The following is a 12,370-nucleotide window of genomic DNA, read 5'->3' as shown; positions in this document are numbered from 1 at the left end:
TTTCTAGTAAAGATTTTTTCATTGATTTTAAGATTTCGGGTGTGAAGAAGTCACACCTCCCATGGCCATTCTAGCGATGAGTTAATTAACAGTTCACAGTGAAATAAAGAGGTGTGAGGAGATGTTATAGTTGAACTATGTATTAATTAAACCATGAAAAGGTGTATCCGAGATAATAAAGAAAATCAGATCCGCAGTTTTCTGCACCTGTGTTCTCATTTGACGTATTCACAGACATGGTTTCTGCATGAAAATACATAGTGCGACTTCATACTTAACAATTGATTATTTTCTTTTTGAACGGTAAACTTCAATCTTAGTCAAAGTTGGAAAAAATATTCAAGTTTAAGCACGAGACATATCAGGCAAGCTCATGATGCACAGGAGATAGGTAAATCTTTTGATAACCTTCATAGTCAGCTATAAATTTGGTAAACCAAGAAGACGGGAACTTTCAGATCAGACTTAAAATGCAGCCAAAGGTTGTTAATGAAACAAACTATTATATATCACTTCCATTCTTAGTGCACATTATCGAACAAAAATTCAAATTATTCCAAGAATCATAAAATCACAACCAAAGGATAAAAATAAGAAGTAACGAATGGTACTTAGATCAATTTTCTTTGGTGAACTAAAGCTTCAGAAAACGAAATTCAGCATAAACGCTGTCATAGTTGCAGCAACCGAGCTGCTAAGCGTCTACCAGAGCAGTTGCTATACGAGTCGATAAATAATAACAAATGAATGGACAGTAAAATCTCCCTTTCAATTTCACTCAACAAATACATATATTGTCCAGTTTGCGAGTTTTGCAATGCGAAAATAGAAACCAAACCAACGATTGCAAGCTGCTAAAGATAACATTCTGACGCAGAAGACAATCATGAGCAATAGTGACAAGACAACCAAAATATTCGTTTCAGTCATCACTTTACATTACATCCCACTACTCAACATGGATCACTTGGTCAATGGATTAACTTATGGCTATTAGCGAAGGCGACAACCAATCACAGAGTTCGGATAAGTTCTGGCAACGTTGTGAGCAGAGCAAAAGTATACACTTATCCATAGTTACTCATTTTACTAATTAACGACTAAGTAGCTACAAACTTTCATATTAGCTTGAACGATAATCAGATTTTCCATACATATAATTGAATACATCAAGATTTGATGCAAAGTTTTAACAAAATGAGAAGTTTGACAAATGATTCAAAGTTTGACAGTGTAAACTTCCATGTTCCTATAGACAATTAAGTCATTTCTAATTCGAATATCATTGTGAACACTTACCACGAGTAAATTCTAAACTACATGAAGACTACACTGAAGAAAAATTTGTTAAATTCCTCGATATAGAATACAAGTTAGCTGAATATTTGCGAAACAATCGTTCGGAATGTTTATCCGCACTACAAGGAAGAGGAGCACTAACTCGAAACACAAAAGGGTTCTAAGACATGGATAATGCGCTTAGACGAACAATTATACATTTATATATTCTGTAATTTTATAATAAGAAAATCCATGAGGCATAACCTGTAAGATGCAAATAGACTTCAGGTGATTCGAATTAGCATCTCAAGCTTCATGAGAATTGAGGGTTCATTCATCATTACGCAGGACATTATTTTTATGTAAATCGGCAATCATAACTGCAGCTCGAGATTCCTTAGTAGATTACATAATGATAATAGGTTCACTTCAAATCAAAGTGTAGAGTATCGTATAAAATTATATCCAATGAGAGCACGACCGTTACCGCATTATGCTTGAAAAGAAAAAATTATGCATTTTTTTACTGTTCTGCGGGACAGAATGTCATATCGTTTCCTGTAGATTATCAACGTAGCAGTGCTGGTAGATTTGTAGGACCAGTACACGATATTTATTATGTGCTGGCAGCGCACAACAGGAACACTGCAAGTCACCGACACAAAATTTCAACCAGTCGCCAAATTCAAGATCCGTCCACAAAATTATGTAAGCATAAAACTGTCCAACAATTGTATGTAATTTTTCTAATGCTAAATGCATAAAATTTTCAACATTTGTATTTTGGCGTTCAAATGCCAAGTATTTGGTTCTATTTGCGATGCAGAATTGCAATGAAAAGTGTGGCCTGCAGCGGCGGCAATGTCGCACAATATTGCTTCCTTATAAGTGGAGCAGACATTACCTACAGATGCGTCTCCGCCTGAATCAAAAATTGAGGAGCCAAATTAAGAGCTGACCTTTGAGGCAAAGGTGAAGTGTGTCCATTAGGAGGGGAAAGTTTACGAGGAGGTGTTATTCCATTAGAAGGATTCTCTATTAGAGGACTCAAGACCAGTTTATTTTCAGCAGGTGGATTTTGTTTGTCAGTCACATCGCTACTTATCAACTGTGATGGATCGGAAGGAGGGTTAGCGTTAAGATCAAAATATTCTCGAACACAATTCGTACGTGATGTACCATTTTCTAAACTAACATTGATGTTTAATGTGTCAGGGTGCGAGGTCACACTTCCATTCAACGGAGATTCGTGATCGACAGATTTTTGTTCTTTCAGAACGGCGTCGTTTGATTGAACACAAGATTTTGAATCTCTATCACTGATCGCATAAATCGCCTCGTTTACTTTCTTCGTATCAACGCTTTTATTTGAGTCGCAGTCGTTGATCCGTAGCTCGAGAACACCGCTCGCTGATGAGCAGATCGAATGTGGAGGTTTGGTCGTGGGGGAAGAGTGAGCGCGGAGACTATTGAGCAGGTGCTTCAGTCGCGGCTGGTTTGACACCAACTCGGGCAAATCTTCCAGAGTCTGGAAAGTAATGATCGAGTTATGGCTCGAATGCAATTTTCAAAGTTAAGTAATAAGATTTGGAAAACATGCTACGAATTAAATAATAAAGATTTGACTAATATTTATCTTGAATACTGATGCTCATATTTTTTGAATGGCCTTCAGGTATCAAATCAAATATCATCGTTATATTTGATCTTTCCAACGAGATGTACAACTTATAACGTTCTACAAATAAGTTTAATAGATATATAGCCGCATAATACCTGCAACGCAGCCTTCAGCAGCATCGCTGAAGTGACGTTCGTGGATGCGACGCCTTCTGAAGACGAGGTATCCGCACTCCCTTGCAACTAAAGGAAAGAATTTCATGAATATTCAACTGATAAAAATCAAAACAGACTCAAATTTCTGATAAGATTTAGAGAAAAATATTGAAAGTTATAAACATTAACAAGATACAAAACATTGTAACAACATTGTAAGTATCATTAGTGAATCGTGATAATGCGATAACTTTGAGGAAACAATCTCGACGAGTTGCGACATTGTTTCTGACAATTACAAAATTTTATGAGAAATCATCTCTAGGCATTTTTCCTTAGGGGAAATTTGAGAATGAAATTTCATGGGAAATGGGAAATTTCACCTTCTCGGTAGCTTTGTACAGCGCCTTGAGGTCCCTCTGAGCGCGCGTCTCGAGCCTGGCGAGCACCTCGTTGTCAGCTTGCTGCTGTTCGATCAGCTGCTGCTGACTGCGCACTTCCTGACTCAGCCGCTCACTGCAACAACATAGAAACGTCAGCACTTACGAAACATGCATGAACCAACCGCATGCATGAATCATCTTGGTTTGCAGCATCATATTTATTACATTTTAGCAGTAACAAGGATTCTCATCCACATGATAAAATCGTTCAACTTTCATGGCTTTATTGAGGTCAAGTATAAACCTATATGTTCATAAAATAATAAGATATTTGATAATGCGATGAAATTCGACAGCCCTATTCCTCTTGAGTCGATAGCTTCGACGTACTTTTCCTCTTGAAGCTCGTTAAGAGTCGCATCGGAGTCGTTCTTGAGGACGCAGACAACTTTCAAGAATCGGGATAGTAACAAGTCAACCTCTTCAACCTGCACACATACGAACGACATTACCAGGGGACTATCATCTGCGTAAATTACCTCAACCACCGCAATAATGAAAATTATGAAACGATTCTCCCACACTGTTGAAGATTGTTATTCATTTATGACCGTGAAATTCTATACATTCATTCTCAAAGCATCCAACATTTTGAGTAGGGAAAACTAAGTCAGTGGTTGATCGTTAAACAAAAAATTGTATCATGACAACCAAATTTTTGAACTTAAAGTCAAGAGATGATTCAGTGTATTACGATAATGAAAATAGGAAGAGAAATTATATAGTTTTTCAAGCAATATAATTACCTGGTCCACTAGCGACGGCGACGATTCACCGTTGGTTTCAGTCGCAAGGGCATTGTCCTGGGAGCCATCTTGTGGATTAGGATCGTTTCGCTGTAAACATGAAAAAGAAGTTAGCAAGAGCTGTTTTGCAAACAATGGGTATAACATAAACAGCGAAACATTAGTCGCAATTCATTGACTAGATAATAAAAATGATGCTCAATGGTTGACACGTAGAAGCTAGAATGGTAAAAAATCACCACGCCTAAATTTTTGTGGCATGTTTGGTGGCAAACACAAAGAACGCAATTTATTAATTAAATGGAAAACTCACCACCACCAACTGAAAATTGACAAATCTCGAGCTCGAGCTTGATAGATTTTATTCACAAATCTCTCTATCACATGAGCACTCAATTCATGATGAAATTGCAGTGGCCTTTTATTTGTTCCAGTTGGTTGAATAGATATTCTTTAAGATGAATCGTTCACGATATCCTAGAGTCGTAGACTATTAGAAAAGTCCAGATTTCCCATCTCTTTCGAAGAGAAAGTTTAAGACTCAAGTTCAGCACCTGCTTGTCGGAGGAGCCCCTAGCATTGGGCCCTCCTCTAAGGGCGTGAAGGACGGCGTGGATGAAGGAAGCAGGCCCCTTGCGAGGAGAGGACACACGGGGGCGGGTCAGGGTAGACGAGGGGCAGTGCTCGGGAGACGTGGTCGAGGAAGAGGAGTTCGAGCTGTCCGATTCTGATGGCGTGACGATATTCTGATGGCAGAACACAATTGACCGTAAATATAAATTACATGTAGGGAGCAAAACATATAAATGGTAAGATATTGAAATACCATAAGACAATTGGCAAGATTTTTCTTCCGATTTCACAAAAAATCTGCAAAGTGACGCACCATTGGAATGACTTAAATCACATACTATTGTGGCTAAAATTCACTGTACATTTCATAAGTACCTATGTTTGTCAACCTAAACTTGATTGCCCAATACTACAACCGTTTCAACGGATGGTTCACACAGCAGAACGAAGGAAATTATTTGATAGAAATTTAATGAATATGGCAATTAAAATACACATAAAATTTTGAGAACATTTTTCATAATATTTTCGGGGTCGTCAAAACACCATATGCAACTATGCACACTACAAACATAGAAAGTTAGTTCTCAATGATTGGCTAGTTAGACACGACTTTTAAAAGGAAATGGTTAACGCTAGAACAAACAGAGTGCAGCAAAACGATACTGCGTATTTACTTATGAGTCTTACGTCATGACACATAAAGGAAGAGTCAAATTTGCGAGTTCTCATGATGAATAAAATCTAGTTTAAAATTTATAACAATTGAAATTTGTTCTTCAGAAACGATCATTTGCTTCATTTTAAAATACACCAACTATCGTCAATTGAATAGTAAAAGTCGATTGAGGAAAATTTCGACAGAGCAGTTACAGAGAGGAACAAACAGAGACGAGATCAGCACGGGGCATATATTTCCAGACAACTCGTGTAAGTACCTTGCGGCTTGACCAGCACGACGCGACTGACAGCGTTAATCTATTAGAGCACACTAGCTGACCCAGAGGCAGACCTTATTGCGTCTGGTTGGCTGTTAATCTAACTAAAGCAGGCACGTTAGACGCTTCGGTCCATTTTTATGAAAACTTTAGCGACACGAACTCAAACATTGGATGCGGGAGGATTGAATCATTCAATGAGAAACACTTTCTCTTGATCACAACATTATCAACAATACAATAGGAGCATAACTAATAACACGTCTCAGAAGATACAACTCTCTCTAAGACCTCCTAAAGATCCCCCCATGGAACTAGTACCCCGAGTTTCTTTAGGGACACCAATCTAAAGCCATGCTGGAAGCACCACCTTTGACGGCGCACCAGCGGCACCGAGAAATGCGCTGAGCTCCTCGAGGCTCGAACTCACGGCTAGCTTCTCTCATCTCGGTATCTTCATCACTGCGCATACAGTTGTGCTAACCACTGTGCTACAGTCACGCCAAAACTCACTACAGATAATCGCAACTCACTGCAGATTTTCGCAACCACCTACAGATAATCAAAACGCCTAACCTATTATCGCAACTCTACAGATGATCATAGCTCCCAACAGATTATCACTATCGCCAAAAATGATCACAGCTAATCTCGATTATACCGACTGTGGAAACATGATATAAACTTATCAGTTCCATTGACCACAACTCAATCCATTGACCAACTCAAACCAGTGACCACCACAATTCAACCTATTGACCACATCTCAACCTATTGACCACAACTCCACCTACTGACTACAACTGAACTTTTAACCACAACTCAACCTATTGACCACAACTGCAGCCTGTGACAATAGTTAACCGTGAGATCAGTCTCGGTGACGCAGTAGTCGTGCAGCAGGCGTGATGTGAGCGCCTGCAGACGCACAGCCAGGTTGGAGAGCGTGACCGCGGCAGATGAGACCTGAGCGCCCTGACACACCATGATGTCCCTGGTGCGGCCTTGCAGACCTTGCAGCTCCGACTCCAGCGCCTCTACTTCTCGTCTGCAGCCGAAATAGAATTAGAAAATCAATGATTTCTAAAAGATAATTCTACTGAAAATTCATTTTTATAGATTTAGCGGGTCAAACAATCAGCAAACAGAAGGTATTATTAAAAAAATGATTTGAAAAATAACGTACCAGTCTCTATATTAGTCTGGCGATTGTAGCAACTATAATTCAATCTCTAATGAGTGGTTAAAAAGAAAAAAATCCCAGTTGAAACTGTAATTAACGTTCAACATTTATAACCTGATAATAGTCTAAACCAAACTTGTGAAAAAAATTAATGTTCACTAAATGAAATGAAGCTAAATCTTCTAGCTTCACCGTCTCTCGTCGGCTAGTCTAACGAGGGTGGCAGCCTCCTGTTCTCTGGTGAGAATCTGCGCCTCTTGGTCCTCACAGAGCTGCCTCAGATGGTTGCCCTCAGCCTCAGCCTCCCTCAGGCACTCAGTGAGCGCTTCTTTCTCGGAGCTCATAAACTCGGCGAGTTCACGGGACTCGGATTCGAGCTCGGCGACTTGCTGCTGAAGTAAACGTTCCCGCTCCTGGCACATTGTCAGTTCCTGAAAATTGACATGAATATAATAGCCTATATTTTTAATTTAGGCAGTTCGTAAAAATATTACACCAAATTAGATAAATGCCTAATTTAAATACATTGTCACTTCGACAATCTGTCTTGCAATCGAGTGTTGAACTGCGTTGAATGCTGAAGTTGACTCTCGAGAACCATGAGACTATCGCAGCGTTCGTTGAATTCTGGAAAAATTAGAAGACAAATATATGACAACTACAGTATGACTTTTTATTTGGACAGGAATTCGCAAGCCGGAATTTAAAAGCAATTATATTTTAGGCAACGAACTTGCTTAACGAACTGGAAACTTTTAGTAATACGTCAAACTGGATAATAAGGGACGGTTTTGAGCGTTTTCTCACTTCCCTTTAACTTCATTTCTTGTCTGTCTGCTACAAATCTTATAACCAATATTTAACACACTTCTACCTGTCCAATCTATCTGAAATTTTGCACACTTGCGTAAAGTCGGAGACAACACATGAATCAATTGACAGAATAAATAATTTTGAACATTTGATTTTGCTTAATTAAAAAATTAAATATTTTTTAATATATGAAAACAAAATTAGAAATTCATTGTACACGTGTAACATCGGAGACACTGGATTCTTTAGAAGTGTTATCTTTAAAAAGTAATTTTTAAATGCATATTATTATTCGTTAATAACTTCTTACCATGGAACATTTCATAAACAAGTTTGGGCTCATTTTATACCTACAGTATATAGTGAACATTTCTGATGGTCGCTAGCTCAATTTGTTCGTAATTGTAGTACCGTTTCCGGCTGTTATTAGAATTTCGAACAAATTTACTCATCTGCTACAACTACGTAGTGTAAAATGTTCTTTTTCAAAGAAATTCCTCTATGTTTAATCATTTACTAATCTATTTCTATTCACTCACCCTTCTCAACGCCCTCCATAGACGCAAGCATGTCCTTGATCTTCTGACTGGTCCGATCGAGTTCCCCTTGCACCTCGTCCTTAGCAAGACGTTCTTCCGTCAGTAGCCTGTGCAGTTCCTCAGCCTCGGCAGACCGGGCTACTTCTCGGCGTAGACCACAATTACAAGACCCCCAACCTGCGTCCACCTGCAATAACAGAGCAATAGTTAACATTTTGACTTCCTAATGCAATGAAAAATGGAAAGTATGTCTCGCATTCTCGATTGATAATATTTTCAATAAGAATAAATAACGTTCTATAGAAGTAATTGCGCAAATATGCGGTCCCGTTTAACAGCTTAGAAACTACGAAAGATCATAAAATATCACCTGTACAGCTGAGTTGACTTTTGTCTCTTGCGGCTTTTGAGGTGGAGGCAACTCTCTTATGATTTCCGTTTTCTGTCTATGCGTGTGAAGTTCGTCTGAGAAGCGCTCTTTTGCAAGGGCGTGCATGGCAGCAGCGACCTCTCGACCTGTGAGCGCCGTCTGTATGGAGACCTCGAGGCATATTATAGTCCTTTCACTGCGAGGAGTTTGAGTTGCCACCGCTAGACGAGGGGACGCAATAGGACTTGCCCGAGGAACCACTCTAGGGCTGCATCGAGCAAAACTGGCAGAAGATCGACACAATTGCGACGACGAAGACTGAACGCAGCGACTCGTTTCTCCTTTGCCTATCGAGCGGGAACGACGAAGAGGCTTTTGGTTAAATTCGGCGTTCTCATCTGAGCACAAGACTTTGATGCGAGGAACATTTACGACAGAGGCGTCCGAACCTTGCACCATGTTTTGTTCTCGCCAACGCGCTGTCATATCCCGAGCTTTACGTCGCGGTAGAGTCGCGTACGTGTCCAGAGTATCTTTGCTTTCCTTGCTCAATGATGTGTGGGGTTCCTCTTTGCCGTCGCCCGCTTCACGTATTTTCTTTTTACGGCCTATAGTGCCATACTTTTCCACTTCCCGACCATCGCTGAGCAGCCATGAGTGAGTATTGATCTTGACTTCTTTATCAGGCTTTTTCTTCTTCCTCCCAAGCGTGTTGCTCTCATATGCATCGACTCTCGGAGAGTTCTCTATCTTCTTATTTTCTAGGGCCCCGAATCTATAATCAGTCGGCTTACAATCTCTGTTAGAATCATATTTTACCTCAGCCTTTGGTTTTTTATTCAGTTCGCACTCCGTCGTTTTCGAGCGTGAGGCCACATTTGAGACAGCATTAACAGAATTTCGGCAAGGGCGTCTATCATGTGAAGAATTTCCCACCGACCGTTTTAGGTCAAGTTGAGATTTTTCTGACAGGCGTGGACTGTTTTTGCCGGTGCGTGCGATTCCACGCGGTTGAATTTTTGAAGATGAATCAAATCGTTGTGATATTGCTGATGCTTTGATTAACCTGCTTTCAGATTTGTTTGGTTCTGCAATCGAGGGTTTGTTTGACTCGCTTGCACGACTTTTAACAATTAATGGGGGTTTCGACGAGCTGGCGCGGTTTCCATTGGTAGAATTTTTAAGAGCCGATTTATTTGCGATATTTTTCAGGCTCGTGACAATGACGGTGTCTTGGGTGTCAGTGAAGGATGAGGTGTCGGTACGTGACGATGAAGTGTCATCGATGGACATGTTCGAGGCAACAGATGAAGCTAGGGAAATTGAGAGTGGTGATCCTTCACTGCATGGAGAGCGATCTATATTATCAAGCTCGTCTGATGATACATAGTCCACATAATTAGGGATTCCATCAGTCAGATCAACTTCGCCATTATAAGGGGTACTGATACCAGTACCGTTTGAACCATTAATTATTTTGGAGGGATGCTTTGGCATGTGTTCTTCTGAAATATCAACACATTTACTCAAATAGTAACCAGCTACGTTTTCCTTACGCTCTTTAGAGATTCTTTCAGCGAATTGTGCACTTCCATTACGCACAACATATGCGTTCACAGAGTCACGAGATGTGCTGGAATCCCTCATGACTGGAATACTGGAGGAGCTGCCGAAATTTCCAGGTCCAGACGGCCCAGCTCTGCTAGGACGAGATACCGTCATTTGGAGACGCATTGCAGCTTCTTCGGCAGCCTCTGCCTCGACCTCTTCTTTAACTGCGCGCAGAGGCAGCCGAGTGTCGTCGTGATAACTGCTGGAGGACAGAGCAGCGACTGCAGCCGTAGACGCTATGGTCTCCAATCCTTCCTCTTCGTCTTCGCTCCCTGGAATACATAAGAAGTTGTGTAAGCAGTTTATTTATCAAAAAATGCACTACAATGAAGAAGAAACAAGCTTGCACTTATTAATGGATAATAGAAAGAAAAGGGCAATGAATTATCAACTCATAACGACTCGGAAACGGTGTTGCCGCCTAAAGCTTTCATGACCACATAATTGAAACTCTGCATTCAAATTAATTTCAGTTATCAACGCCACTGCTGTAGCAGAGTTTAAGTGTGATTATCATTTAAATAGTCTAATTGCAAATCCAAAGGCTTTATATTATCTTCAATAATGCTCGACGGAAAAAAATTATCTTACCCACAAAAACTTCCGACTCCGCGAGGTCATCTAGGGCTGATCTTCGATGATCACAAGCCTGTTCCTTTTGATCTGTACTTCCTCTTAGCAGATCATCCACAGATCGGGGGCGCGTGAGCCCCCCACACGTGGAGCTGACATGGGGTCGGGTCACCATAGGAGGTGGGTGCGGCTCCATATCCATTCCAAAAATCTTCGATTTTCAAGGATCTTTCATTCTACTATATTTTATAAATACTCAACTTTAAAATAAAATTCGAAGAAATTTTACGATTTACTAATATTTTTCAATTAATAAACCGTTGTTTTAATCCCGATATCAATACGGTAATAATATGCTCTGTGATTTGTATTGAAGAAACTGAAAAAATTAGTCAGAGTTACATAGTAATAGACATGATATGAAACAAAAAAAAAAATAATTGTTTTTTATCTTCAAAGCAAATGTACCAGGAATAACGGACCCGTTAATCCAACATAAACATAAATTGTAGAAATCACTGCGCTCAATTTCAATTAGAAAGACAGAGTAATTAATTATTAGAAATAATTGAAGCAAGATAAACGTTGTGGACGTTTTTTCATTTACGGGTATAGTCTGTGAAATCATCGAAATCAACTCAAGTTCTTCGCATAGTTTTTATTTAAGAAAATCTTACAAACGAAATTGAAGCATTGATCATACTGCGATGCTCGATGGAATTTCAAAGTAAAATAAAATACGTTTTGACCCGGTTTAATAGGCTTACGGATACTTTGTTCGTTGACAGACATAAGAGTACTAATAGACTGTGTTTGATCGCATAATACAACTTTCATACAAGTGAAAAAATTTGCATTTTTAGAAAACATAGCTTCTTTCAAATAAAGGTAAAACAAATTTTGCTGTAGGTTTAAACACAGAGATCTGGAAGACAGAGTAATTAACGAGGATGCCGCAAGATGTATCGCTTGCTAAAGAAAAGCTGTCGGTTGGAAGGTTGTTGCATCAGTCTGAACAGGAAGCTAACTTTTAGAAATGGGCTGCGTGGGAAATTCCTTCGGTCTATAGGGAGAGAGGAAATTTTCGAGTAGTTGTTAAAGTTACGGACTCAACATATCGTGGGAAGGAAGGAACAAGAATTGAAGTCTGCATCATGAGCGGAGTTTGACAAGCAATTCGCAACACAAGGTGCCGTTATTATCATTTTTTTCACAAATAATTGAAAAAGACTGCAGTCGGCTTTGTTGTCAACTTGTCATCATGCAAACTTTCAAGGTAGCATCAAATAAAGTTAGACAATCAAGAATACAGTAGCGTTTTGAGCAAGTTTCTGTTGTTAGTATAAGTGAATTGAATAACTTTCTGGTACGCGTTCGAAGACGTTGAAACTATTTCTGCCTCAAATAATAGGTAATGTGAAATCCCTAACCAACAAGTATAGTTAACGATATTAGTTGAATTAGCACAATCTTTGGTGTTCATTCAGGTATTTAACTACCAATTGATGAGAGGTTTGTAAAAAA

At 39.5% G+C, this 12,370-nt stretch overlaps 1 protein-coding gene across 1 annotated transcript; it reads right to left on the bottom strand.

Annotated features, from left to right (window-relative positions):
- Positions 1-502: 502 nt before the first annotated feature.
- On the bottom strand, positions 503-11,106 carry LOC108681777. Its single transcript, XM_018170854.2, is given in 12 exon segments — positions 503-2,809; positions 3,058-3,144; positions 3,441-3,573; positions 3,831-3,928; positions 4,247-4,336; positions 4,801-4,992; positions 6,622-6,805; positions 7,133-7,397; positions 7,466-7,567; positions 8,293-8,479; positions 8,663-10,545; positions 10,865-11,106. Coding segments are annotated over 12 exon segments (4,029 nt in total). The 5' UTR covers positions 11,049-11,106; the 3' UTR covers positions 503-2,185.
- Positions 11,107-12,370: the final 1,264 nt, after the last annotated feature.

This window comes from Hyalella azteca, unplaced genomic scaffold (genome assembly GCF_000764305.2).
Source record: "Hyalella azteca isolate HAZT.00-mixed unplaced genomic scaffold, Hazt_2.0.2 contig15776, whole genome shotgun sequence".
Taxonomy (NCBI): domain Eukaryota; kingdom Metazoa; phylum Arthropoda; class Malacostraca; order Amphipoda; family Hyalellidae; genus Hyalella; species Hyalella azteca.
Note: the sequence above shows the minus strand (reverse complement) of the source record. Positions and strands in the feature narration are given on the sequence as shown.